Genomic DNA, 26,075 nt, shown 5'->3' with positions numbered 1-26,075 from the left:
TGTTTTAATACTTTTCCATATAATACTTAGGTATAAGAATAAAAACTGAGAAGAAAAGGGCCAATTGATAGATTGTTAGAAATACGGAATGGTTCAAAATATTAATGTAATGCTAAGGGTGACTGGGTAACAAATGGTACATTTGCTCGTTGCTCAACCTGACATAATTAATATTCTAGGTCATGCTTAAGTTCCCATGATGGAGAGTCTGAAGGGGGGAATTCAAGAAAAATATATATCTATTATATAACTCATTGCCTTTTTTTTTTTTTTTTTTTTTTTTTTTTTTGCCTTTTGACGAGTCAGAATCATAGCCTTTAAAAAAAATCAGTGCTTTCACACCTCATTTGCCATATTCACCACTGGGCCACCAGTCAGCAGCCGGGCCTGATGCAAGGAGGTCAGTAAGAAGCTATTAGCAGAGTCCTCTCCTGAGATTTCTTGGGTCTTATTGAGTTGAATGTTAGCATGACAGTACTGCAAATAACTCAGTTGTAGGCTTTTTCTTTTTTTTTTAAAACAGTTAGCACAGATTTCCCCATAGTGTTGGTCACTCTAGAAAATTATTGCTGAAAATGAAGTCCCCAAAGCTACCTTGGCAGTAGCCCTTCTAAGTTGTGAAAAATGTGAAAACTGAAAAATATGCCATAGTCCCTGAGGATTAACCCTGTCTTTTGTGACTCACGGTAATATTTTAAAAAATCAACAAGAAACCATTATTCATAAGTGACTTACTAATGATGAAATATGGCAATTGAGACAATAGTATGTTAAGGTTATTGTATTTATTTAAAGAAATAATAAGTAAATGAATACTGTATCAATATAAATAAATAGTGTATTTACTTGCTGTAGGGATTGTGGGAGTGCTGGACTGTTTTTATTGACATAACTTAGCAAATGTATTAAATTAATTTCTAAAATACTGACACCTTGAAGACTTTAAATGATACATTTGAAATTCAATTAAAATATATTTTCGATCTATATTTGATTTAAATTGCAAAGAGAATACACATGAGGAGGTCTCCATGTAGGTTGCAAAATATAATTTAAGAAAGCTATCATGTCTACTGATCCATTTGCATTTCCCATCTAGCCTATGTATACAAGTGCATGCAAATGTGCAAGGAGATCAAAGAGGATTTCTAATGGGGTAAAGTTAATAACTGGTAGCCATTATTCAGGTAGGTAGATATTTTCAAATGATAAATTATAATCTAGCTAAATTGTATGTATTTTACCATTTTAATCTGTAAGGTTGTAGCAATGTTAATAAAAAACTAACAGACTTCAGTTTATTAGATCATCACTGATGAGAATGGTATTCTCGTATCATTTTTATAGTCTGTAGATTTAGTTATACTTTATGTCACAATAGTCTTTAAAAATATAACATTTATTTTTTTCTCATTACAATCAATAAATTCTAATCTTAGAAAATCACCCTAGAAATTATCTTTGTAATTACCATCCACTTAAAAATTACTGTCCATGGAAAGCTATTGTCTGTGTATTTACCTTGTCCATATTTACTGTTATAGCTAGAACATGTTAATATGACATTAAAAATGGTTTATATAACCATCTTTAATGTTTTTCAGTACAATGTTTTTCTTGTATCAATTGTAATAGAGAATAAATCTCAAAGAAGAGCCAATACAAAAATATTTTTAAATGTTTAAATGCATTTACATTAACTGTTTTGCATTCAATAAAATTTAGTCTCCAATTATAAAATAGGAAAATTTGAGTTGGAGGTGACTCGAGTAGGTCTTTGACAATGTGTTTTAAAGCCAATTTAAACTGTTCTGTTAAGAAAGAGAAAAATGATATAATCTATATATTCTTTGAAAGCAGTTAATATGATTTTGAAATAAGTCTCTAACTTTTTATTAAGATATTTTTGTTGCTTTGGAAAGCAAGAGTGAAACAGAGGTTTTCATGGGCCTTTCTGAACTGTGCGTTGTTATTCTACATGAGTATTTAACATTCATTTATTGAGTGCCTACTAAGTGCCATGTACCTTGCTAGGCCCTGGGGTTGCAAAAATACCTGGAACAGACTCTCTGTGCTCCAACTGCTAGCTTGTGGAAGACATATATGCAAATATAATTTTGAAACAGTGTAATGTGATAGGTGTTGTGGTGGTTATCACCATAGTGAGGAAATATGTGGGACAGGACATTGCATTTGGGATAGGATGTTGCATTTGGGATAGGGCGTTGCATTTTGGATAGCACATTCCATTTGGGATAGGACATTGCATTTGGAATAGGACTTTGCATTTGGGATAAGACATTACATTTGGGATAGGACATTGCATTTGAGATAGAATGTTGCATTTGAGATAGGATATTGCATTTGGGATAGGACATTGGCTTTGGGATAGGACATTGCATTTGAGATAGGATGTTGCATTTGAGATAGGACATTGCATTTGGGATAGAACATTGCATTTGAGATAGGACATTGTATTTGGAATAGGACATTGCATTTGGGATAGGACATTGCATTTGGGATAGGACATTGGCTTTGGGATAGGACGTTGCATTTAGGATAGGACATTGCATTTGGGATAGGACATTGGCTTTGGGATAGGACGTTGCATTTGGGATAGGACATTGCATTTGCGATAGGACATTGGCTTTGGGATAGGACGTTGTATTTGGGATAGGACATTGCATTTGGGATAGGACGTTGCATTTGGGATAGGACGTTGCATTTGGGACAGGACATTGCATTTGGGATAGCACACTGCATTTGGGATAGGACGTTGGGATAGGACGTTGCATTTGGGATAGGATGTTGCATTTGGGATCGGACATTGTATTTGGAATAGGACATTGCCTTTGGGATAGGACATTGCATTTGGGATAGGACATTGCATTTGGGATAGGACGTTGCATTTGGGATAGGACATTGCATTTGGGATAGGACGTTGCATTTGGGATAGGACGTTGCATTTGGGATAGGACATTGCAATTGGGGTAGGACGTTGCATTTGGGATAGTATATTGCATTTGGGATAGGATGTTGAATCCAGCCTGGGTAGGTATTTGATAGAGGTTAACACTTATTGTTGAGTTAGGCTGGAAATACAAACTTTTCTTAGACAGTTTTTCGAAGACAGCTATCTTAGTTAATGCTTTGGAACTGCTGATTCCATGAAGTAAATGTAGCAAACAGAAATGTTTATGGATATTTTGATGGCATAAGAGAAATCACAGTTTTAGTAAGAACAGATAAATGTAATGGATATATTCTTTATATAGTCCAGAGTGTCTACAAGGAAACCAAACAAGTCATACTGCCCTTTAAAATGTAAGTTCCCCTTTTGAATATGCATTTGTGTATGATATTTATGTGTACACATATGTGTATATATTTTGATATAAGGCTTCATGGAACCATATATCAAAGATTGATATCTAATGCCATTAAAATATAATACCATCAAAATTTTGTTCTATGCAGTTTGTATATTCAAACAACATTAAATTTTCAAAAATGGACACTGCTAAATTTAACTTAACATTTGTCACACATACATCTATTGAACCTCTATTGTGTGGTAGGTACTCTTGACTATTTTGATGCAGTGCGTGACAAAGTCAGTGATAGAACAGCAAGGATAATATGACACTACAGAAGCATAGCACCTAACCACATGAATACAACTCATGAAATACAGGATGTTATTTTGAGCGATATATAATGTAGTATTATAGCCTATATTATAGGTGATACCTATAGCATTATAGGTGATATCAATTTGATTATTAAAGTACAAAAGTTAAGGCAGCTGCCCTTAGTTTATGTAATGAATAATAATTAAAATAATCAGTCAAATATTTGAGTACTTATTTTGTACCTGAAACTTGTTCAAGCATTGTATATTTGACTTCCTGTGAGTGAATGTGTGACTTACACGTATAGTTAAATATACATAGCATATAGTTAGAATACAAAATGAATGAGTTAGGGTCTTACTGTAATTTTTTCTTAAGTATAGTGTTATAAAAAGGCTGTGTGACAGATAGGAACGTGAGCTCACTAGTTTTTAAAATGTTTAGTGCTCAATCTTGAACGGTGTTGAAATTGCCTTTACTTGTGTAGCGTAAAGACAAGTATAAGTATTTTGTAAAATCCCCTTAGGTAAATCTGAAGTCCACCTCTGGTTAAGAACCACAGTTGGTGTTTAAAATGTTCTTTGAACATAAGAAAAAATTTCATGGTACAACTGTATCTTTCTTTTCTTACATCTGAAAATTAAGGATAAAAATAAAAATTGCTTTTTTCTTCTTTAGATTCCAGGAATATACAATTCACCCTTCAGAAAAGAGCCTGATCCATGGGAGTTGCAATTACAAAAGGCAAAGCCTTTAACACACCGAAGACCTAAAGTTAAGCAGAAGGACTCCACCAACCTTAATGATTGGCTAGCTTGTACAAGCGCCCGTTCTTTTCCTCGGTCTGAAATTCTACCACCTATTAATAGAAAGCAATGTCAGGTACTAATTTGCTGTGTAAGAATTCTGTCATTAATTTTATTCTTGCTTTTTTTTGCAGTTTTTATATAACACTATCTTAATTTAACCATTTTTAACTATATAGTTTAGTGGGATTAAGTACATTCATATTTTTGTGCAATCAGCTGTCACTAGAACTCTTTTCATCTTGTAGAATTGAAACTCTATACCCACTAAACAACTCTCCATTTCCCTTTGCCCCACCCTGACATGACTTGTTTCACTTAGCACAATGTTCTTAAAGTTCATCTATGTTGCAGAATATGTCCGAATTTCCTTCTTTCTTAAGGCTGAAAAATACTCTCTTTTATGTACATACCACATTTTGTTTATCCATTTAAATGCCAGTAGGCACTTGAGTTGCAACCACACTTTACATATTATATTGTGAATAATGCTGCTGTGAACATGGGTGTAAAAGATCTTCTTGAGACTCTGTTTTCATTTCTTTTAAGAGTATACTCAGAAGTGGAATTGCCAGGTTATAATGTAGTTATATTTTTAATTTTTTGAGAAACTGCTGTACTGTTTCCCATAGCATCTGTACACATTTTCCATTCCCATAAACAGGGCACGAGGGTTCCAATTTCTCCACCTGCTCACCAACAATTATTTTCTGGTTTTTTTTTTTTTTTTTTTTTTTTTTTTTTTTTTTTTTTAATAGTAGCCATCCTAGTGGATGTAAAATGGTATCTTGTTGCAGTTTTGATTTGCATTTTTCTAATTATTAGTGATGTTGAGAATCTTTCTATGTGCATATTGGCCATTTGTGTGTCTTCTTTGAAGAAATGTCTATTCTAAGTCCTTTGCCCATTTTTGAATTGGGCTGCTTTTTGTTGTTGAGTTTTAGGAGTTCTCTATATGTTCTGGGTATTAATTCTTGGTTTGCAAATATTTTCTCCCATTCTATGGGCTCCTTCTCTACTCCATTATAGTGTCTTCCTTTTTAAAAATATAGGATCGGGCACGGTGGCTCACGCCTGTAATCCCAGCACTTTTGGGAGGCTGAGGCAGGTGGATCACAAGGTCAAGAGATCAAGACCATCCTGGACAACATGGTGAAACCCCATCTCTACTAAAAATACAAAAATTAGCTAGGCATGGTGGCGCATGCCTGTGGTCCCAGCTACTCGGGAGGCTTAGGAAGAGAATAGCTTGAACTCGGGAGACAGAGGTTGCAATGAGCTGAGATCGTGCCTCTGCACTCCAGTCTGGCGACCAATCTATATATATATAGTCTGTAATCTGTATATGTATAGGTCATTGTTTTGTTCCATTTTTTGACCAGAGGAAAATTATTTTTTGCGAACTCTAATTTTAAATAATAAACATAAAGTAATTTATTAATATATACCAAAGAAGTGAACAAACACTTCTTTGGCATTAAATCTTGTTATATTGAATAAGAAGTTAAAACATGGATTATTTCCTAGAATCTAGATTTTTTATGTAAAAATATTGTTATACCACTACTTGATATAACCTGTTGTTGCTGGGAATATATGTATTATCAATTTTATTGAATTTAACCTCTCATTTGATGCTATATTTCTTTATATACCATTTTAAACATAACATGGGTTTGAGTAATTTTAAAAATCTAAATTTGAGAATTAGAGACAGCTCAAAACAAAGCAAGACTCATAGTAGAAATGGGAAATTTTCACTATAACTGGACTGTAGTACCACAGGATTGGCAAATGACTTCCTGAGGCTGAAGGGTAGAGTGGGGTGGGATTAGTGATGATTGTCGCCATCCTAAAACTCCCAGAGAGCCACAGGTCTATCATCCTGATCAATAATTAAGCTGCCACCATGTAGTATCAACTACATTGTGTTAGATTTGGCTCACACAGTTAAACTCCCGGAACTCCTGACCGTTAGCTGCCTGCATAGGCGTGCCCTTGTGTATCTATATTGCTGTATAAGAAATTACTCCAAAATCAAATGGGTTAAACCAACATAAATTTGTTACTTCACAGTTTCTGTGGGTTTATCATTCTAGGTACAGCCTTTGGTGAGTGCCTCTGACTCAAGTTCTCTCATGATGTTGTAGTCCAGATGTCAGCCAGGCCAGGCACAGTGACTCCTGCCTGTAATCCCAGTACTTTGGGAGGGTGAGGTGGGAGGATCACTTGAGCCCAAGAGTTCACAACCAGCCTGGGCAACATAGCAAGAGCTTGTCTCTATTTAAAAAAAAAAAAAAAAAAAGATGTCAGCCATGGCTGTGATCTCATATGAAGGCTCAGACAGGGGGTGGGGATAGGAGGGCAGTGAGATCCCCTCACTCATATGGTTGGGTGTTGTCATGCCTCAGCCCCTCCTCACATTGGCATCTTCACAGAGCTGCCTCACAACATGGGAGCTCACTTCCCTCTGGGTGAATGATCCTAGGGAAAGAGAGAGACAGCTTTCAAAACAGAAGCCACAGGCTTATAAAGCTAATGCTGGAAGTGACATCCCATCACTTCTGCCATGTTCTATCCGTTCAAAATGAGTAAGTCTATTTTATACTCAAGGGCAAAAGACTATACAAGGGTATGGATACCAGGAGGCAGGGGCCCTTGGGGGTCATCTTAGAGACTGCCTTTTATACCCCCAACCATTGAATCATCCTTGCAATAAGATAGCCCTGCATTCGATTTCATTAAAAGTCTCCCACTTTACTGTAATTATTTGTGATATATGTTGTGTTTCCATTCTCTATAATTACATCCTTAATTCCCATTATTTGTATCTTTTTTTTTTTTTGCTCTCTCAAAACTACTAACTGATAATTAATACTATTAACTGACGGTTTATACTCTCTTAGAGAAAGAGCTATAAAATATAACTGAAAATCTATAGTCAGTTTCCCCCTTCTACTGCTTTCTCTTTTTCTTCATCTCTGATTCAGATCCTATGATATTCTATTTATATCCTTATTCTTTTTTTGAGATGGTGCCTTGCTCTGTTGCCCATGCTGAAGTGCAGTGGAGGGATCTCAGCACACTGCAACTTCTGCCTCCCTGGTTCAAGTGATTCTTCTGCCTCAGCCTCCCGAGTAGCTGGGATTACAGGCACCTGCCACCATGCCCTGCTAATTTTTGTATTTTTAGTAGAGACAGGGTTTCGCCACGTTGGCCAGGCTGGTTTTGAACTCCTGACGTCAGGTGATCCACCTGCCTCGGCCTCCTAAAGTGCTGGGATTACAGGAATGAGCCATCACGCCAGGCCCATGTATCAGCATTCTCAATTACCTAGTAAACTAATCCATTTATCTGAATCTGACCATTTTTTTCTTTACAAAAGTGGAGTGAAAAGCATAGTGGAGTGAGCAAGGGGACACAAGAGAGATAGCAGGAAAATTTTCAGTTTTTTAGGGGGATGTATCTTCAGAGTATGGTTTCATTATTTTTAAATAAGTGTTATGTCAGTATTCTAGTGAAAGCATTTAAAATAGTTTTAAATCCAAGTATAAACTGAATTTTATATTATGAATAACTGAATTTTTGCTATTTTGAATTATGTGCATTACTATTTTTCTATTAGTGTAAGTAATCATCATATTGCATATATAACATAACATAACATTGCATCAACAAGCAATTAAATTTATTATTCTATCAAGAAAATAATAATTCTAGCATTTCCATTGCATGTATATTAAGTGTTCAGTGTGTTAAATGTATTAACTGCTCAAAAGCAGTTAAGGTATACATAATATTGCATATTTAAATTTTTAATAATCCATGTTGTGGCTGGGCGCGGTGGCTCATGCCTGTAATGCCAATACTTTGGAAGGCCGGGGCAGGTGGATCATCTCGGGGCGAGAGGTCGAGACCAGCCTGGCCAACATGGTGAAACCCCGCCTCTACCAAAACTACAAAAGTTAGCCTTGCATGGTGGCACACGCCTGTAATCCCAGCTACTTGGGAGGCTGAGGCAGGAGAATCGCTTGAACCTGGGAGGCAGAGGTTGCAGTGAGCAGAGATTGCACCATTGCACTCCAGCCTGGGTGACAGAGCAAGACTCCATCTCAAATAATAATAATAATAATAAACCATGTTGCATGCTATATTCATTTGTATAGCTATTGGTACTACATGGAATTCATAGAATAATTTTGCATGCAACTTTTTAGGAAATGTGAAAATTACATGGCATGAATAAAATAAGGGCATGTAAATATTTCTGAGCTGAAAACACCATGAAAGTCACCTGAACCAAACTACCACACTATACAATATTCACCACATTAACCATTAAACATGTAATATTATGGTATAGGTGTTTTATAATGTTACTACATTTGCTTTATTGCCCTGCTTTTAATATACTTTTAATGATGTGTCTTTTTCTACAATTGTCAGTATTCATTCTTCATCTCTGTTTCTCAATACAACCTCTGTACAACCATTTTCATTCCTTACATGGCTTTCTTCCTCCATACCATTCTATGTACACATAGACATATATAAATAAGTGTATTTAGTATGTATGGAATGCATAGGAAAAAGGTACATATATAGAAATAATATACAGATGATGTATAGGTATATGGAAAATATATATGTATAAATGGTGTATCAGCCCATATGGAAGATACATATATATATATATGGTATAAGTAGAAAAATAGAAAATTACACACATTTGTAAAACAACTTGCTTGTGTGTGTGTGTCTGTGTATGGAGAGAGAGAAATATATATGTTTATATACAGAAAATATATAAATATATGGAGGAATTTTAAAATATGTATTTGCATATGTATATATGTATACTTACATATATATACACACACATGCTCCTGAATTACATTTATCTAGCATGCTATAAAATAGTGATCCCTACTAATATATTCTCTTCTTTCTTTTTTATTCTCTTCTATTATTTATTTATTCTTTTTTTTTTTTTTTTTTTGAGACGGAGTCTGGCTCTGTCGCCCAGGCTGGAGTGCAGTGGCCGGATCTCAGCTCACTGCAAGCTCCGCCTCCCGGGTTTACGCCATTCTCCTGCCTCAGCCTCCGGAGTAGCTGGGACTACAGGCGCCCGCCACCTCGCCCGGCTAGTTTTTTTTTTTTTGTATTTTTAGTAGAGACGGGGTTTCACCGTGTTCGCCAGGATGGTCTCGATCTCCTGACCTCGTGATCCGCCCATCTCGGCCTCCCAAAGTGCTGGGATTACAGGCTTGAGCCACCGCGCCCGGCCTTTATACGTATTTATTTATTCTTTCACTGTTGTTTTCTTTCCTTCTTCTTCTATCTCCTTCCTTCCCTATTTTAAGTTCCTCCTCCTTTTTCTCTGGCTATATCATCCCCACTGCCCTGTTCTTCATTCTCTTATCTTTTCTTCCTTCTCAATCTTCCTTCTGTCATCTTTTCTTAACACCTTCTCCTCTCTTTACTTCCTTTGCCTCTTTTCTTCACTATTCTTCTTTTTTCTTTTCTCTTTCCCTTCTTCTTTTTCTTTTTCCCAAAATGGGATTTACATTTTGTTTTGTTTTTTTTCTGAGCCATATTCCTGTGTGTTACCCAATAATGAAAAAGTACATACCTCATTGGTGACATTTAAGATTATGCCCAAATGATAATACTTGTACTCTAATCAGAGTAGCTCTACTTGCCAGGTGAATTTTTTAAATATCTGGGACAATTTTATGGTTTTAATAATTAAGCTTAAAAATACAAAATGACTATAAATAACATGAATTATGAAAAACACAGCAGAACGTAAGTATATTTGACTGTCATAATTAGGGCTTAGGTGGAGGCAACGTAAACTAAACATTGAAAACCCATAGCTAAGAGTCAAGAAATACCTGTAGGGTCAGGTTGAGTCTTGGATGATCTGGTCATTCTAAGGATTAATTGGAAATAGGTACAATCAGCATATCTAAAGTTTGATAGGTGAAAGGTACACATAGATATATAGATATATAAATATAGATATATATTTACAAAACCTGGGTTCCCATGTCACTCTGGGCATGACTGGGATAGGTGATAGCCTGATATCCAAAAAAGGCAGTTTTTCAAAAGAAATATAAATCAACAAAAATTTGATGTAAGAGAAACTTGACAGGAGTGTCAAGTTCACTAACCAAGGAGCTGGAAGACTATTGAGCTCAAAGACAAGATGCTAATTGTCTGAGGTATAAATGTGTGGACCAGGCACTGCAAAGACACAGGGACCTGGACATGACTGCAGAAAGTTCAGGGATCATGAAGGTGGTGGTAGTGAACCCAAAAGGAAGACTGCGTTTACTTTCATTCTAATCTTAAGCAGGGCTTGTTCTCTGTCATTTTCTAGTCTCATTAGAACTAATAAGTTCCAGAACAATAGTAGAGTAAGTCTACAAGTAAATATGTGCTATGTTTGCTTATCAACAAAGGTTAGAAGGCATATAGCTTGACCACCGAGAAGACCTTTGCTCCATGTGAATGCTGGTCTCTTCAAAGTCATAGCCTTGGGCCATTGTGTATTTCTTTGACGCTACTATTGCTCAAACCTTTTAAAAACTCTTCTTGAAACTAATAATGGTAATAATAATAACAACAATGTAGTGGGAACCATTTTGAGTGTTTACTGTGTTCTAAGTACGTGGTAAGGGTGTTACATTATCTTACACATATTAAGAGAAATTCTGTGATGTAGTTATTATTCCATTTTACATATGCTGAACATCAGCATAGAGAAATAGTTTGCCCCTTGTCATACAACCAAATATTAATTTTTTAAGTCATAGACTGTGTCAAAGTAAAAGAATAAGAAAAAAAAAAGTCCCATTTGATTTCTTAATAGTGGATTTGGAATCATGTTACTGTATCTTTAAAAAGTAAAGTTCCAATGAAAATCCATTAACTACTTTCAAATATAGCAATCCTCCTGTCCAGCTGTGAAAAGTACTAGATGATACTTATTTGCCATTTGTGTTATTTACGGTCCATGACTTTTATGGTAACTGGTTCCTATTATTGGTTTCTATTAATGTAAAACATAAGTGAACATAAATGAGGCGTGAATCATTTCTTTTTATTAGCCCCACAGTCTTCACTCAGTGCTTGCAGTAACTCCAGCTGTGTCTTGTTAGTGATAACCTATTTAAAGAAGATATTTTTAGGAATAAGGAATGTGATTAGAAATCTTTGTCCATTTAATATTACTTCTCTCCTGCACAATAGTGATGAAAAAAACCCAATATGCAATTAATGGCACAGCAAAATCTTGAGCTGCCTTTGATTTGTATTGTGCCTCATATGATACTAATTAGACAACCAGTGGATTTTAGTAACTAGTATAAATACCAACTAACTTGAAAGCAGGATATGTTGTAAGTTACTTTTCACAGTGCAGCTGTGGACTTTCCTCTGCTAAGTATTTGTGTCATTAAAAGGTTGCTATTGGTATCAGAGTAATTGAACAATAGAGTTTACAATTTTAAATAAATAACATTTAAACTAAATAAAAGTTATGGTTCTTCTCTGTTTAGGAGGCTGCCTATTAAATGTGAGATTTGACATTCACCAAAAAATTTAAACTTAATGAAAAAACACATGCTCTCCTATTTCTATTTATAGAAGGGCTCTTGGAAAGCTACGCCTGGAATTTTTTTCCTAATATTTGTGTTTACTCAAAAAGGGAGACAATTCTTTCTTTAATTATACTAAACAAAATGTGCTTTGTAAATTTAGAAAAGAAAGCAACCTATAGTAAGTTTATCAGTTATAACATGAAGATCTCTTGATGGAAGTGGGGAAATTTCTGTTTAATTTTAAAGTTTTTTAATGTAGTTAATTTTACTTGAGTGAACATTGCTTGAAAATAAGTGATATTGTGTCATGTATATTCTAACTCAATGAAGAACAAATGGTGTTTTAAAAATAACTTAATAAACCTGCTATACTTTGTGGATGTTCACTAGCTTTGGTCATCAATAATACGTCAAAAAAAAATCTTCCATATAAAATATGTTCCTCATCCTGTCTTGTCAGGGGCCTTTCCGAGATATCACCGAAGTATTAGAACAACGCTACAAGCCTTTGGAGCCAACGTTGTGGGTGGCAGAACCAATCGATGAATTAAAGTTGGCCAGAGAGGAGCTCAGAAGAGAGGAATGGCTGCGAAATGTAAATGACAATATGTGAGTTCTTGACTTAACAAAAATAGCGGTGCCATATTTAGTGCCTTAAATTTTCTAGTTTTTCTATTTCCTAATGCTATAAAAAATCTTTTATTTGTGAGAAAAGGTAAAGCCACCCTTGACCTGTTCCAAAGCGATAATTTTTCAATATGCAAATGATTTAAATGAGGTCCGTATTGATGGCAAAAACTCTTTTGACAACTCAAAAGAAAAAAAAAGATTGGCATTTTGAGGATAAATGACCACTATCTATGTATCTGTGAAGATAATTTTCTTAATTATCTATACTGAAAGCATACATATTTATGATACGCCTAAAATAAGATCCAACAAGATGGAAGAAACATTTTTCTTAATGTGGACTAAATATCATTTTGATCTATTGACATAACATTGTAGTTTTAATAAATCAGATATAATGAAAGAGGTTAGTTTCTTTATGACTGAGAAAGATGACTGAAAAAGGTGAAGAATGATTTAATAGCATATGTAATTTTAAATTATTTTATTAGCATCATTGATTTGGGTCTCAATTCATACATCTTTCTCTCAGGCACTTTCTCTCTCTTAAGACACTTTGTCGGCCGGGCGCGGTGGCTCAAGCCTGTAATCCCAGCACTTTGGGAGGCCGAGATGGGCGGATCACGAGGTCAGGAGATCGAGACCATCCTGGCTAACACGGTGAAACCCCGCCTCTACTAAAAAATACAAAAAACGAGGTGGCAGGCGCCTGTAGTCCCAGCTACTCGGGAGGCTGAGGCAGGAGAATGGCGTGAACCTGGGAGGCGGAGCTTGCAGTGAGCTGAGATCCGGCCACTGTACTCCAGCCTGGGCGACAGAGCGAGACTCCGTCTCAAAAAAAAAAAGAAAGAAAGAAAGAAAGAAAGACACTTTGTCATCAATAGAGTCACATGTCATTTATAAATAGATCCTTTTAAATCTAAAATGGCTTTATCTTTATTATTGTCATTATTCTATAATGTCTCATAATTATCTTTGCAATTATCTTATATTTTTAATATTATTTATATGCTAAATAAGACATTATTACATTATGACATTATTATAATACTAAATATTAGTGATAATATTGGTATAATATAAATTATCCTAAATTATGTAATACAAAATATAACATATAAAATTATAATTATTTATTGCATTTACATTATACATGTCCTAATTGTTACATAATAATTTATACAATAATTATAAAATATTTTAAAAGTGTGTTTTGATACAGAGAAAAATTAGAATTAACTCTTATCCATTGTAGTGGATTTTGGATTATTTTAACAGTTAGAAGATATATATACATGTACACATAACGTATGCTTTATTTGAATTCTACATTTCTGAGGAGACTTGAAAAAAAGAAAAATTTTTACACAAACATATCAAAGACAAAATTGGCAGGCATCTCAAGTAATTTTTATAAAATTTTTCACTTTATAGCAATTACTTGAAGTGAAATAATTAGCTCTAGAGTGTTTAGCAGATTCTTTCAATAATTGACTGGGTTAACCCAACATATGATGAGTAAGAAAATAAGGAACTTTTTTTTCCAATTAGTTTTGAGGAGGTAGATTCATTTTACCACACATATTGTAGAAGATTAAAGCTTCTCAGACTTAGCCAAGCAAAATATAAAATTTAGTGATGATTATCTAAAGAGTTATATTACTCAGAATTCTTTTTCTATTTCCAATGATGCAAAGGTTTACAAAATAGCACAACTAATTGCTCAAACAAATAATTGAGATGATTATTGATTATCTGATTGATATTTCTATAGAAATCATTGTATATTAAATATACTGATATATCATTTCTTACTATTTTCCTTAGTAAGCCTAGAAAGATCAGCTATCAATGTTATCCTCAAAGAAAGTTGCTCCATTTGTATTTTCCATGGAATACTTGTACATATCTTCAACTTCCACAGTGTTGCTGATGACCCTTTGCTCTGAGGCTTTCAGAGGTTGCAGAGTCTTTCTAAGATTTTCAACCAATCAGAAAGAAGCCCAGTTGGAGATGCTAAAAAAATTTCTTATAGATTCAAAGCTATCATATTTTTTGCAACCAGATTAAGTAATTGGTCTTTAACCTAAGGATAATTCCATTATTAGAATTGAAACACTGATTTTTTTTTCATAGCTTCTTCTGAAACCATTTTGTTTTTTGTATACTGGATAATGCATTATTGTATCTTGTGTGGCAAAAGAAATGTTAGAAATGTATGTTTTATATCTTTGCAGATAATAATTCCGTGAAGTATAGTCCTGTCACAAAGATTCATGGTTTGTTAACGCAAAGGGTCCTTTTACCACAAAACCAACTTTACCTATATGAAGTTAAAAGTAGTATATCAGGGACAGGTGTGATGGCTCACGCCTGTAATCCCAGAAGTTTGGGAGGCCCAGGTGGGCGGATCACGATGTCAGGAGATCGAGACCATCCTGGCTAACGTGGTGAAAGCCCATCTCTACTAAAAGTACAAAAGAAAATTAGCCGGCTGTGGTGGGGGGCGCCTGTAGTCCCAGCTACCCAGGAGGCTGAGGCAAGAGAATGGTGTGAACCCAGGAGATGGAGCTTGCAGGGAGCCGAGATTGCGCCATTGCACTCCAGCCTGGGCAACAGAGCAAGACTCTGTCTCAAAAAAAAAAAAAAAAAAAAAAAAAAAGTATATCAGGAACCTGCTATCTAGACCTAGAAAGGTAGAGCTTTTTATTTCTAAGTTTAAGGACTCAAAGGATAGCATTATATCTGAGAGTTTAATACATTTAGCTGTTTTGTTTTCATATCATTATGAAAATTGCAGTGCGTTATAGTAGTAGTAGTAGTAGTAGTAGTAGTAGTAGTAGTAGTAGTAGTATAAACTTTGGAACCGGATCTATATGAACTCAAATCTTAGTTCCATTAAACAGCAGTATAATCTTAGGTTAGTAACTTAGCCTACCTGAAACTCTATATTCCTGTCTGTAAGATGAAGCAGAAATGTTACCTTAAAAGGTGGTAATGAAGATTGATAGGGAAGATGAGTATAAGGTGTCAGGAACATAGTAGGGTCTTAATAAAAGAGAATTATTAACATGCTTTGTATTACTACAAATGTAATTCTGTATTTAAGACATCAAAGAAGTTGTAAGAAATCACAGATTCCAAAGATGGGCTGGATTTTATCCCCTAGCTTGGAGAACCAGATGTTGAGGAGGACAATGAGCACAGCTCTGCCTATACCACAGCGTCCTAACCTCATTGAAGTCCTCTCTTTATGCATGTAAAAGACAAATTTTCTAAGTGTATTTGTTTGCTAGGGCTGCCATAGCAACGTACCACAAAGGGATGGCTTAAAAAACAGAAATGCACTGTATCACAATTCTGGAGACCAGAACTCCAAGATGGAGGTGTCAGCAGAGTTGGTTCCTTCTCTGTGAGAAAGAATCTCTTCATGCCTCTTCCTTAACTTCCGGTGGTTTGCTATTAATCTTTATGGTTTTCGGTTTCTAGAAGCATTCCTCTGATCTCTGCCTTCCTCACATGGTGTTCTCCCTATGTCTCTGTCTGTGTCCACATTTTTCTTTGCTCTAGAGACACCATACATATTAGAGTCGGAGCTTATGCTACTCCAGTATGACCTCATCTTCATTTGTTACATCTGCAGTGACCCTATATTAGTCCGTTCTCACACTGCTATAAAGAGCCGCCTGAGACTGGATAATTTATGAAGAAAAGTGGTTTAATTGACTCACAGTTCCAAATGCTGTACAGGAAGCATGGCTAGGAGGCCTCAGGAAACTTACAATCACGGTGGAAGGGTGAAGAGGAAGCAGGCACATCTTCACATGGTGGCAGGAGAAGAGAGCAAAGGGGGAAGTGCCACACTTTTAAATAACCAGATCTCATGAGAACTCATTTGCTATCATGAGAACAGCAAGACAAAAATCTGCCCCCATGATCCAATCACCTCCCACCAGATTCCTCCACCAACAATGCAGATTATAACTCAACTTGAGATTTGGATGCAAACACAAGAGTCAAACCATATCAAACCCTATTTCAAAATAAGGTAACATGTTGAGGTACTGGGTGTTAGGAATTCAGCATATACATTTTGAGAGAACACAATTCATAGCATTACATTCCTAGTTAACTATTGGGAATGACAAAATGCTTCTTAATAGTCACAGGCTGGTAGGTTTTAGCTGTTAGTTACACATCTTCTTTAGAATAAACATAGCAAATAGGACAATAATAATAAAGACATGGAAGACATTACAGAAGTTTTTTTGGAAGTCATTTTAAAGCTTTATTTGTTCTTGTTTTTAAAGGAACTCATTCAATTTTCTCATGCCATCTCAAAGAAAATTATTTCCCTCACTCATATGTCTATCCTTATAAAGCCAGGAAGCCAAATAAGTAATTAATAAATAATTATGAAGGAATCTTTTTATGAAAAGGTCTCATCTAGATATTGTGGGAAATAAAAAGGATGACTTATTGATTCAAAAGATATTTACATGTCAGGAATAGTTCCAAGCTCTAGGGACATAGTGGTGAATAAATTAGACATAGCCTCTACTCTCGTGGAACTTATATAGCTGAAACCAACCAGAAAACCTAAGAAAATTTTTAGTAACATTTACCAAGTACTTGATAGATGGTCAAGTGTGTGTAAGAGACAGTGTATATATTTTTAACATGTCAAGTTTTCTCTGGTCTCTGATAATCTCAGACAGCATTCTTGACAGACAAGGAACTGAGTTGGATCATGCAAAAGATGGTTGAGATTTTGATAGAGGAAAGAACAGAAAGCAGATGAAAGTAGGCTGATGATACGAAAAGAAAAACGATGGTAGGAAAAGTTGACGGAACAATGACAAGACCAATTTGACAGGCTAATATTTATGTTAGAGAATGGGAAAAAGAAACATTGCAAAAAAGTTGAAGATCAAGGAGTTGGTGGTTTATCCTATAGGTAATGGAATTTTTTTTTTTTTAAGAGAAGGTGGATGATATAAAAAGAATATAAATTTGATTGAGAGACAAATGCATTTGCGAAGAATAATGCTAGATGCAATGAAACTCATTAGGATAAATATTGCAGTAATTTTGGTAATAGGTAATGGGTTAGAACTAAAATGATAGAAGGATTCGATATTCTCCTCCTCCTACTCCTCCTCCCCCTTCTTCTTCTTCTTCTTCCTCTTCTTCTTCTTCTGTATAATCTTTGAATGGTTGCTTCTACTTGAAAGACTAGCTACTATCTCTATGCCAATGATTTCCACTCTAAATCTGTACAATCTTGATCCTACATTGCAGGCTTACATTTTCAACTTCCGTCTTTGTCTGTATCACCACCAGATGTTCTAAATGCAGTATATAACATACTTTCCTGCTTCTTTTCTTGAGTGTGAATTGCATCACCAACTATCTGCACAAGCTGGAGACTTGTGAGTTACCTTCTCTTCCAGCATCATCCATATCCTATCAGTCCTCAAGTCCTGTTTATTCTACCTTTTAAGTGTTTCTCAAATTCAGCCTCTTCCCCTTTATACTATCACTGTCTTAATTTAGGCACCTTAAAATTCCTTAACTTTAATTGCCATAAAATCCCTTCAACCTGGTCTACCTAGTCTTACTCCCACTCTGTGCATTTTACCACATGAGCACTAAAGAGATTTGATTGTGCTATTATTATTATTCAGCTAAAATGCCTTTCAATGGCTTTTTATTGCCTCTAGGATAAAGTTTAATTTCTTATTTCAAGAAACAGTTTCTTTGGATCTGATTCAAGCTTATTTCTCTAGCTAATCTTTGTCATATTCTGTAAAGAACTTTGTGCTCCAGATATACTGAGCTGTTTTCATTCTTCTTTATGTCCCTGGTTCTCTCTTGTTTCTGTTAGAAATTTTCTACTTACTTTGATTTATGAATCTCCTCAAATCCATTTAAAAAAATAAAGAAGATTTTTTGTTTACCTTTTAAAACATTAAAACTACAACACATATTTATTGTAAAAACTTTAAACACTATTCACTGATCCTCAGTTATGTTTTCCAGAGGTATCTACTGTCAACCCTTTCTTGTGTGTCTATCCAGGAATTTTTGGTTACACATGCAATTATATGTATATTTATTATTTCTTTATTAAAATATGACAGAATATTATATATACTGTACTTCTTATTTATGGGATATGGTGATCACAGAGAATTTCAGGCTTTAAAATTTCAGAGGGGGACATTTCAAGGAATATTTCCAAACATGAAATGGGACCATGAAAGTTGCTTAGATGAAATGGGAAAAACAGTTATTATTATTAACAGGTAGAAGAAAAGGGAGGCCATAATGGTACCAGAGCTATTCAATGTTTAATTTACTCATCAAGACGGCGGAAATGGAGTGGAGTGGACAATCATAAATCAGATGATATAAGCTATGATATGGGCTTCACTAAGGTCTTATGAGAGGTGTAAAGGTCCTCCTATACATTAATATCTTCTGTTAATTGTAAACATTCTGGTTTAATACAGGAGACCATAATTATATCCAAAATAGAGTGGATTTGGGATATTACAATAGAAATGAGAACCAACTAGCTTCAATTAGTTTTCTGTTAGGCAAAATAATGCTTCCCCGATCCCTATTGCCCTGCCACAGAGTCCACATGTCCTAATCCTAGGAACCTGTGAATGTTACCTTATATAATACAAAGATCTTTGCAGATTTGATTAAATTAGGAACTTTTAGGTAGGGAGATTATCCTGGATTATCAGAGTGGGGCCAGTTTTGTAATTCAAAGGTCCTTAAAAATGGAAGAGGGAGGCAGAAAAACACTTGACTACATGAAAGGAGGTCAGAGTGATGCAATGTGAGGAGGGTTCAATTTACCTTTGCTAGCTTTGAAGCTGGGGCATGAGTGCCACCAAGGAATGTAGGCCACCTCTAGAAGTCATAAAAGGCAAGGAAATGGATTCTCTTAGATCCTCTAGAAGGAACACAGTCCTGCCAACACCTTGATTTTAGCCCAGTAAGACTTATTTTGTGCCACTGACCTAAAGAATGATAAGTTAATAATATTGTTTAAGCCACCAATTTTGTAGTGATTTGTTATAACAGCAAAAGAAAATAAATGCAAATGTTCTTCCTGCAGGCTTTCAAATCAAGAAGCTACCTTGCTAGGTCAGACTTTGGTGTTTAGATTAATTATAATCTGGAGCTAAATTTGAAAGAACTCCTTAAATCCCTAAGGATTCAAGAGTCTTCCACAGGTTTAAGGTATAGACATTGAGGATTTAAAAAATGTAACAGCGACTGGAGTTTCCCTATGAAGAGGAGTTCATGATTAAAGCATATTGTAGCTATATTTTAAACTTATATAGGCTTTCATTTAAGAAACTGTGTATAGACAGCTCAATAGCTGTCTCTACATCTTTTATAAAAATAAAAAAGTATTAATTTACTGATAGTTATTCCGAGTAGGTGAAATGAGAGACATCCCATAAACATTTAGTAGCATAACAGAACTAATAACTCTATTTCTTCAGCTCCTCCGCTTGCTGGAACTAATAGCTATGAATCTAATGTGCCTTCATTTCTCTCAAACTTGCAACCTAGCTTAGATAGGGGCCTTGGTAAATATTGGATTTGGTAATATTATAAAACCAAAATGCAGTCCGTTCACCCACCACAGTAAAACTTAGAGGTTTTTGCAGTGACAGAAAGGAAGGTGTTTATTGCAGGGCAGCAAGCAAGGAGATTCAAGGAAGTTCATGCTTAAGACCCAACCTCCCCAGTGGCCTGCAGGTAAGAATTTTTAAAGGCAGGAGCAAATTTCAGGAAAGCAGAAGCTACAGGCAAAATCATAAATCATTACATGAAGGTCACACATTGGTTTTGGCCTAAAAGGGTGAGATATCTTGAAGCAGGAGCTTACAGACGGTAGGTAAATTTAAAAATCTTCCAATTGGCAATTGACTAAGAAAGGGAAACTCTCTTTAAAAATCTGGGATCATGGCTGGGTGTGGTGACTCACACCTGTAATCCCAGCAGTTTGAGAGGCTGAGCCACGTGGATCACTTGAGGTCAGGAGTTCGAGACCAGTCAGGCCAACATGGTGAAAGCCCATCTCCACTAAAACTACAAAAAAAATTAGCCAACTGTGGTGGTGGGCACCTGTAGTCCCAGCTACTTGGGAGGCTGAGGCACAAGAATCGCTTGAACCTGAGAGGCGGAGGTGGCAGTGAGCCGAGATTTCACCACTGCACTCCAGCCTAGGTGACAGAGCGAGACACAAAATTCAAAAAAATTCAAAATTCAAAATTCAAAAAAGCAATCTCAAAATTCAAAAAAGTAAAATTGGAAGTGAATAGAAAAATGTTAACCGGTTAGGGGGAATGACTTCCCCCAAGCCCCTTATGAAGGAACTTACAACAAAGGGTGATAGTTAAAGTTTAGTCTTCACTCCCCCTTACCTGGGGTCTAAGTGCCAACAGATCCATTCAGTGAGAGTCTGAGCCCATAGAAGACAACTCAGGGACCTATGGTAAGATGTTATCTTTAGTTTCTACAGGAAAAGCAAATAGCTCTGGAACAAGTTACTTACTTACTTCTGGGGTTGGGATTTCCCTTGAAGGGACTCAGAATTTTCCTTTATTTCTGTGCTTGGTGTCCACAGGCCCCTAAAAATAGGGGAACTATGCTCCGTTGCAGTAAATATCAGTAAACAGTGAGTAAATTACTCACTTTCAAAACTTTAAATATAATTTCTAATTAAGTATCATTTCATAGTCATTACTATGAGAAAAATGTTGCAGGAAAGGTTAAGAAACAAGATCTAACTAACGGTTTTTAGAAAGGACATTTTACAATGTGGTATATACGAGTGAGCACTGGTTCTATTTATCACTAAAGAATAGCGAAAAGAAAATTTAACATATCTCAAAACTTTTTTGACTTGTGTGGTTTTTTTCAGACTTTAGACCTTTAAAATTTGCATATTTTCTGAACTGTTACAGTATTATGATAAATAGAGAGTATCATATATTTTCAGATAATGTTTTCTTAACAATTCAACTTTTATTTGTAACTCTTCCATTTATTTTAATTACTAGCACAGTGTGCAACATTTATTAATCAGCAGAGCCTTTTTAAGTTAAAATACTAAATTAGCTAACCCCATTAACATAGAATACTCCAAACAAGCAGTAATAGGAGAGGTAGTTACTGTGCAAATCGTATTATACATGCGGGTGCTCTAGGGCACAGTTAAGCATGATTACCCTCTTTTGATCCAGTATTCCTCTGCCTCTCCCAGCTAATTTCCAGTGGAAATTTACAAAGTGCTGCCTTCATTTTTCCAGCTTAATTTTTCTAATGAAGTTCTGGTACTTTATAACACAGGGGATATAGATAATAAGCCTGTGTATAATTAAGAAGTTCTAGAATTTGTCTGCAAAAGAGCCCTGTATTACTTTGGCTGTATAGTGAGAACTGTGCTCTCTTTTTGTCCACTGTTTCTCTGAAAGAAAAACAAAAAGCTTTTTTAAGTAAATGACCACAGAATACTAGAATTCTATTCTTACAGACACCTGCGTCTAAAGAAGTTTAAGATTTTAAAAATCTATATAATTTGATAATTTGGAATACTTTCAGTGATACGTTTGAGAATATGTACTTTTAGTATATATAATCAGACAAGTCATAAAAAGACACTTTCAGTATTTGGACTTTATGCTGTAGAGACACTCATAAGACCAGCACAGTGTTTTAGGCCCTGAGTGAAAGATCAGATAGCTTGAAGGTATCACTCTGTTAGCTATGGAGATGGTTTACAAATGGGAGTCAATGGGGACAGAGGCCAGAGTCACTGGGGCCACAGTCCAGGTCAGAGATGAGGAGGACTCACCACAGAGCTGAGATGTTGGTAATGGAGGATAGAGAAAGGTTGACAAGCCACTTTACAGGTAGGATCTTATAACCGGGTGTGTCCAGTTTTTTGGCTTCCCTGGGCCACATTGGCAGAAGAAGAAGAATTGTCTTGGGCCACACGTGAAATACACTACTGATAGCTGATGAACTTAAAAAAAAAAATCACAACAAGTAATTTTATAATGTTTGAAGAAAGTTTACAAATTTGTGTTGGGCTGCATGTGGCCCACGGGACATGGGTTGGACAAGTTTGCTATAAACCCTACATCAGATTTAGGGGCAAGCCTGGTATGGTCTGGATGGTGTGGTCAGAGGCACAGATGCATTTAGGATCACTGTCTCAGAGCTTTCTTACTTGCAAAGAACAAAGATCCATTCAAGGAAACTCCAGATTCTAAGGGGATGTTTAAAAGATACATTGAGGAATTTTATAGAGATGCAAAGACCCAAGGGAAAACTGGACTAAGACGAGTAGGGGGCTGTAGGGACATGGCGTTCTTCTTCTAGTGGCAGCTCGACTTTCTTCTGCACGTCTGCTTCTTCTTTCTGCTGATGATTTCTCTGATGATTCTTAAATCATGAATTTTCCTTCCCATAAATTTTTAGCTTTCACTTAGTTACCACCCATTCCTAATTCAACATAACCTTCCAGCTCTAGAACCCACAGCTGCTTCTGTTTTTCAGTTCAAATTTCTGAGAGAGAACCTGTTTTGCTCAATTTATGTTAACAAATTGGCTCATGTATGCCATAGGCTTGGAACAAAATAGACAATAAATAAGGTTAAGTTAAAGGTCTATTAACATACTGATAGACCACAACTGTGGTTTAGGAGAGGGTGTGTCACATTATATCAAATACAGTTTTTCTGTGACCGTAGAGCCACAAGCAAGAACCTCTCAGATTGAGAGCACAGGCAGGAACGTCCTCTCATGCCCTGACTTGATGGCTTCTGACTTAGGTGACTGGCTAGAGGGTGATGTTCTGACTTACCTAAGAAAAAGTATATAAGAAGCATTGCAAGTTTGATAGCATGGAGGATTCGGGTATGAGTTTAATTTGGAGGCAGTTCTATTTGAGGTGCCTCTAGCGTATCAAGGTAAATATCCATAGTGAACATTTGAAAATACTGTTCTTCAGTTAAAGAAAGATATTGTGTATTGAGATAAAGATTTAGAAATCATCAGTTTAGAGGTGACAGTTAAAACTTTGGTGGTGGAATAATCCCTCAGGAGAAACTACATAGAGAGAAGATTACAGATTTGTAGGAATTGTTTTAATGTTAGGGCAGTGGTTTTTAGTCAGGATTGCTTAACTGCATCACCTTGAGGTTTAAAATTATATACATATGAATTCCCAAGTCTCAATCACAGATAGTTTGGTTCAGTAGGCATATATATTTGCAAAATATGCCCAGGTGATTCAAATGCACAGTTCTGGTTAAGAGTCATTAATTTCAGATATTGGCAGAATATGATGAGTCAGTCAAGAAACAGAGACAGCAAGAAAGAGAACCAGGAGAGATTGTGCAAATCAAAGCGGATGGCTACAAGAAGTGGATGAACAGCTTGATGTAAGTTCAAATTCAGTGAAAACTAAAATGGAGGCTGGGCGTGGTGGCTCACGCCTGTAATCCCAGCCCTTTGGGAGGCTGAGTTGGGCGGATCATGAGGTCAGGAGATCGAGACCATCCTGGCTAACATGGTGAAACTCCATCTCTACTAAAAAAAATACAAAAAATTAGTCGGGAGTGGTGGCGGGCACCTGTAGTTCCAGCTACTCTGGAGGTAGAGGCAGGAGAATGGCGTGAACCCGGGAGGCGGACAGTGAGCCAAGATCGTGCCACTGCACTCCAGCCTGGGCAACAGAATGAGACTCTGTCGCAAAAAAAAAAAAAAAAAAAAAAAAAAGAAAAAAGAAAAAAGAAAAAGAAAGAAAGAAAACTAAAAAGGATATCTAGGATTTGGCTATTGGGAAGTCATTCATTAGTAGATTTTACTTTCCCCTGTAACTATCACCTAGTTGTTACTTCTCCTGTATTTTCTTTGGGAATTAACATCACATTAAACCCTCTATATATTGTCTAAGACAACCTATAGTCTTCTGTTTAAAAATCATTTTGTTACATCTTTGGTACGTTCACAATTTACTAAGAATAACTAATGGTGATTTGGTGATCTCATACAAAAGTTTGCACAGTAATTTAAGATATAATTTATCTTGTCAGGGACCTTAAAATCATTGACGGAGCTACTCACTTTAAAATTCTAAACCAGAGATCGCAAACTAGTAGCTTGTGAGCTGCATGTAGCCTCCCGGGGGTGTTGTATTTGGATCCCACAATATTCTAAAAATTAGATACATTAAAAAGTAATTAAAAATGGTAATTAAATTATTTAAAAATCCAGATTTTACCACTTACAGCAAAAATCAGATCTAGAAGGAGCAGGTTCACAGTCTGACATGGCAACAATTGATTAAAACTTGGAATCTTCGGTTTACATCTGACTCATTTATGTTACCTGCCTGGCCCTTCAACAGAAAAACAAGAGAGCCTTGTTCTGGACGATAAGCTTCTCAACAACAGAGTCCCTGACTTATGCACTACACTTAACACAATAGTTGACAAACAGTAAGTGCTAAGAGGTTTTCTACGATCGAATTTTGACTCTTGAGCTTGAACTAGATTTTGCTTGTGTTAGCCTAACATATCAGATCAGAAAAATCATTCTCACTAAAAACAAGTCAAGCCAAAAAATGAAGTCAGTTATGATTTCTCTTTGGTGTTTATTAATACAGTCTCAGTAATAGGCTTATATTTTCTTTTGTTGTTCTTACTATGAACATGATTTTCCAAATTATGTCTCTTAAAAAAACTAGTCTTAAGACTAATGTTAATGAGTTTCTTTCAAATAAATTTGGGGGAAAACTACATTGAAAACACTTAAATGGATTTTTGGCACTTACAGGGCTTCTCAATCTTAATTATACTTTTATTTGATGTGAATATCAAAGAGGGGAAATATAATACAATATGTGACATTTTGCAAATGTATTCACTCAACAAATATTATTGCATGCTGACTATATGCCAGGCACTGCATTAGGCATTGAGAACGTAGCAATGAACAAGACAGACAAAAGTCTCTCTCTTTTTTTTTTTTTTGAGACAGAGTCTTGCTCTGTGGCTCAGGCTGGAGTGCAGTGTTGCCATCTCAGCTCACTGCAACCTCCGCCTCCTGGGTTCAGTTGATTCTCCTGCCTCAGTCTCCCAAGTAGCTGGGACTACAGGTGCCCACCACTACACCTGACTAATTTTTGTATTTTTAGTAGAGACAGGGTTTCACCATGTTGGCCAGGCTGGTCTCGCACTCCTGACCTTAGGTGATCCACCCACCTTGGCCTCCCAAAGTGCTGGGATTACAGACGTGAGCCACCACCCCCAGTGACAAAGGTCTGTTGACCTCATGGAGCAAATGGCCTAGTT

General features: G+C 35.9%; 1 protein-coding gene across 1 annotated transcript in view; it reads left to right on the top strand.

Annotated features, from left to right (window-relative positions):
- The window catches only part of SPATA17 (spermatogenesis associated 17), a 239,005-nt gene that overhangs the window by 132,274 nt on the left and 80,656 nt on the right, over positions 1 to 26,075 (top strand). The window contains exons 7-8 of the mRNA XM_007988425.3: positions 4,311 to 4,514; positions 12,509 to 12,657. Coding sequence (XP_007986616.3) covers positions 4,311 to 4,514; positions 12,509 to 12,657 — 353 coding nt within the window. The remainder of the gene's footprint in view (positions 1 to 4,310; positions 4,515 to 12,508; positions 12,658 to 26,075) is intronic.

This window comes from Chlorocebus sabaeus, chromosome 25 (assembly GCF_047675955.1).
Source record: "Chlorocebus sabaeus isolate Y175 chromosome 25, mChlSab1.0.hap1, whole genome shotgun sequence".
NCBI lineage: Eukaryota > Metazoa > Chordata > Mammalia > Primates > Cercopithecidae > Chlorocebus > Chlorocebus sabaeus.
The sequence above is the reverse complement of the archived record's forward strand: the minus strand, read 5'-3'. Positions and strand labels throughout refer to the sequence as shown.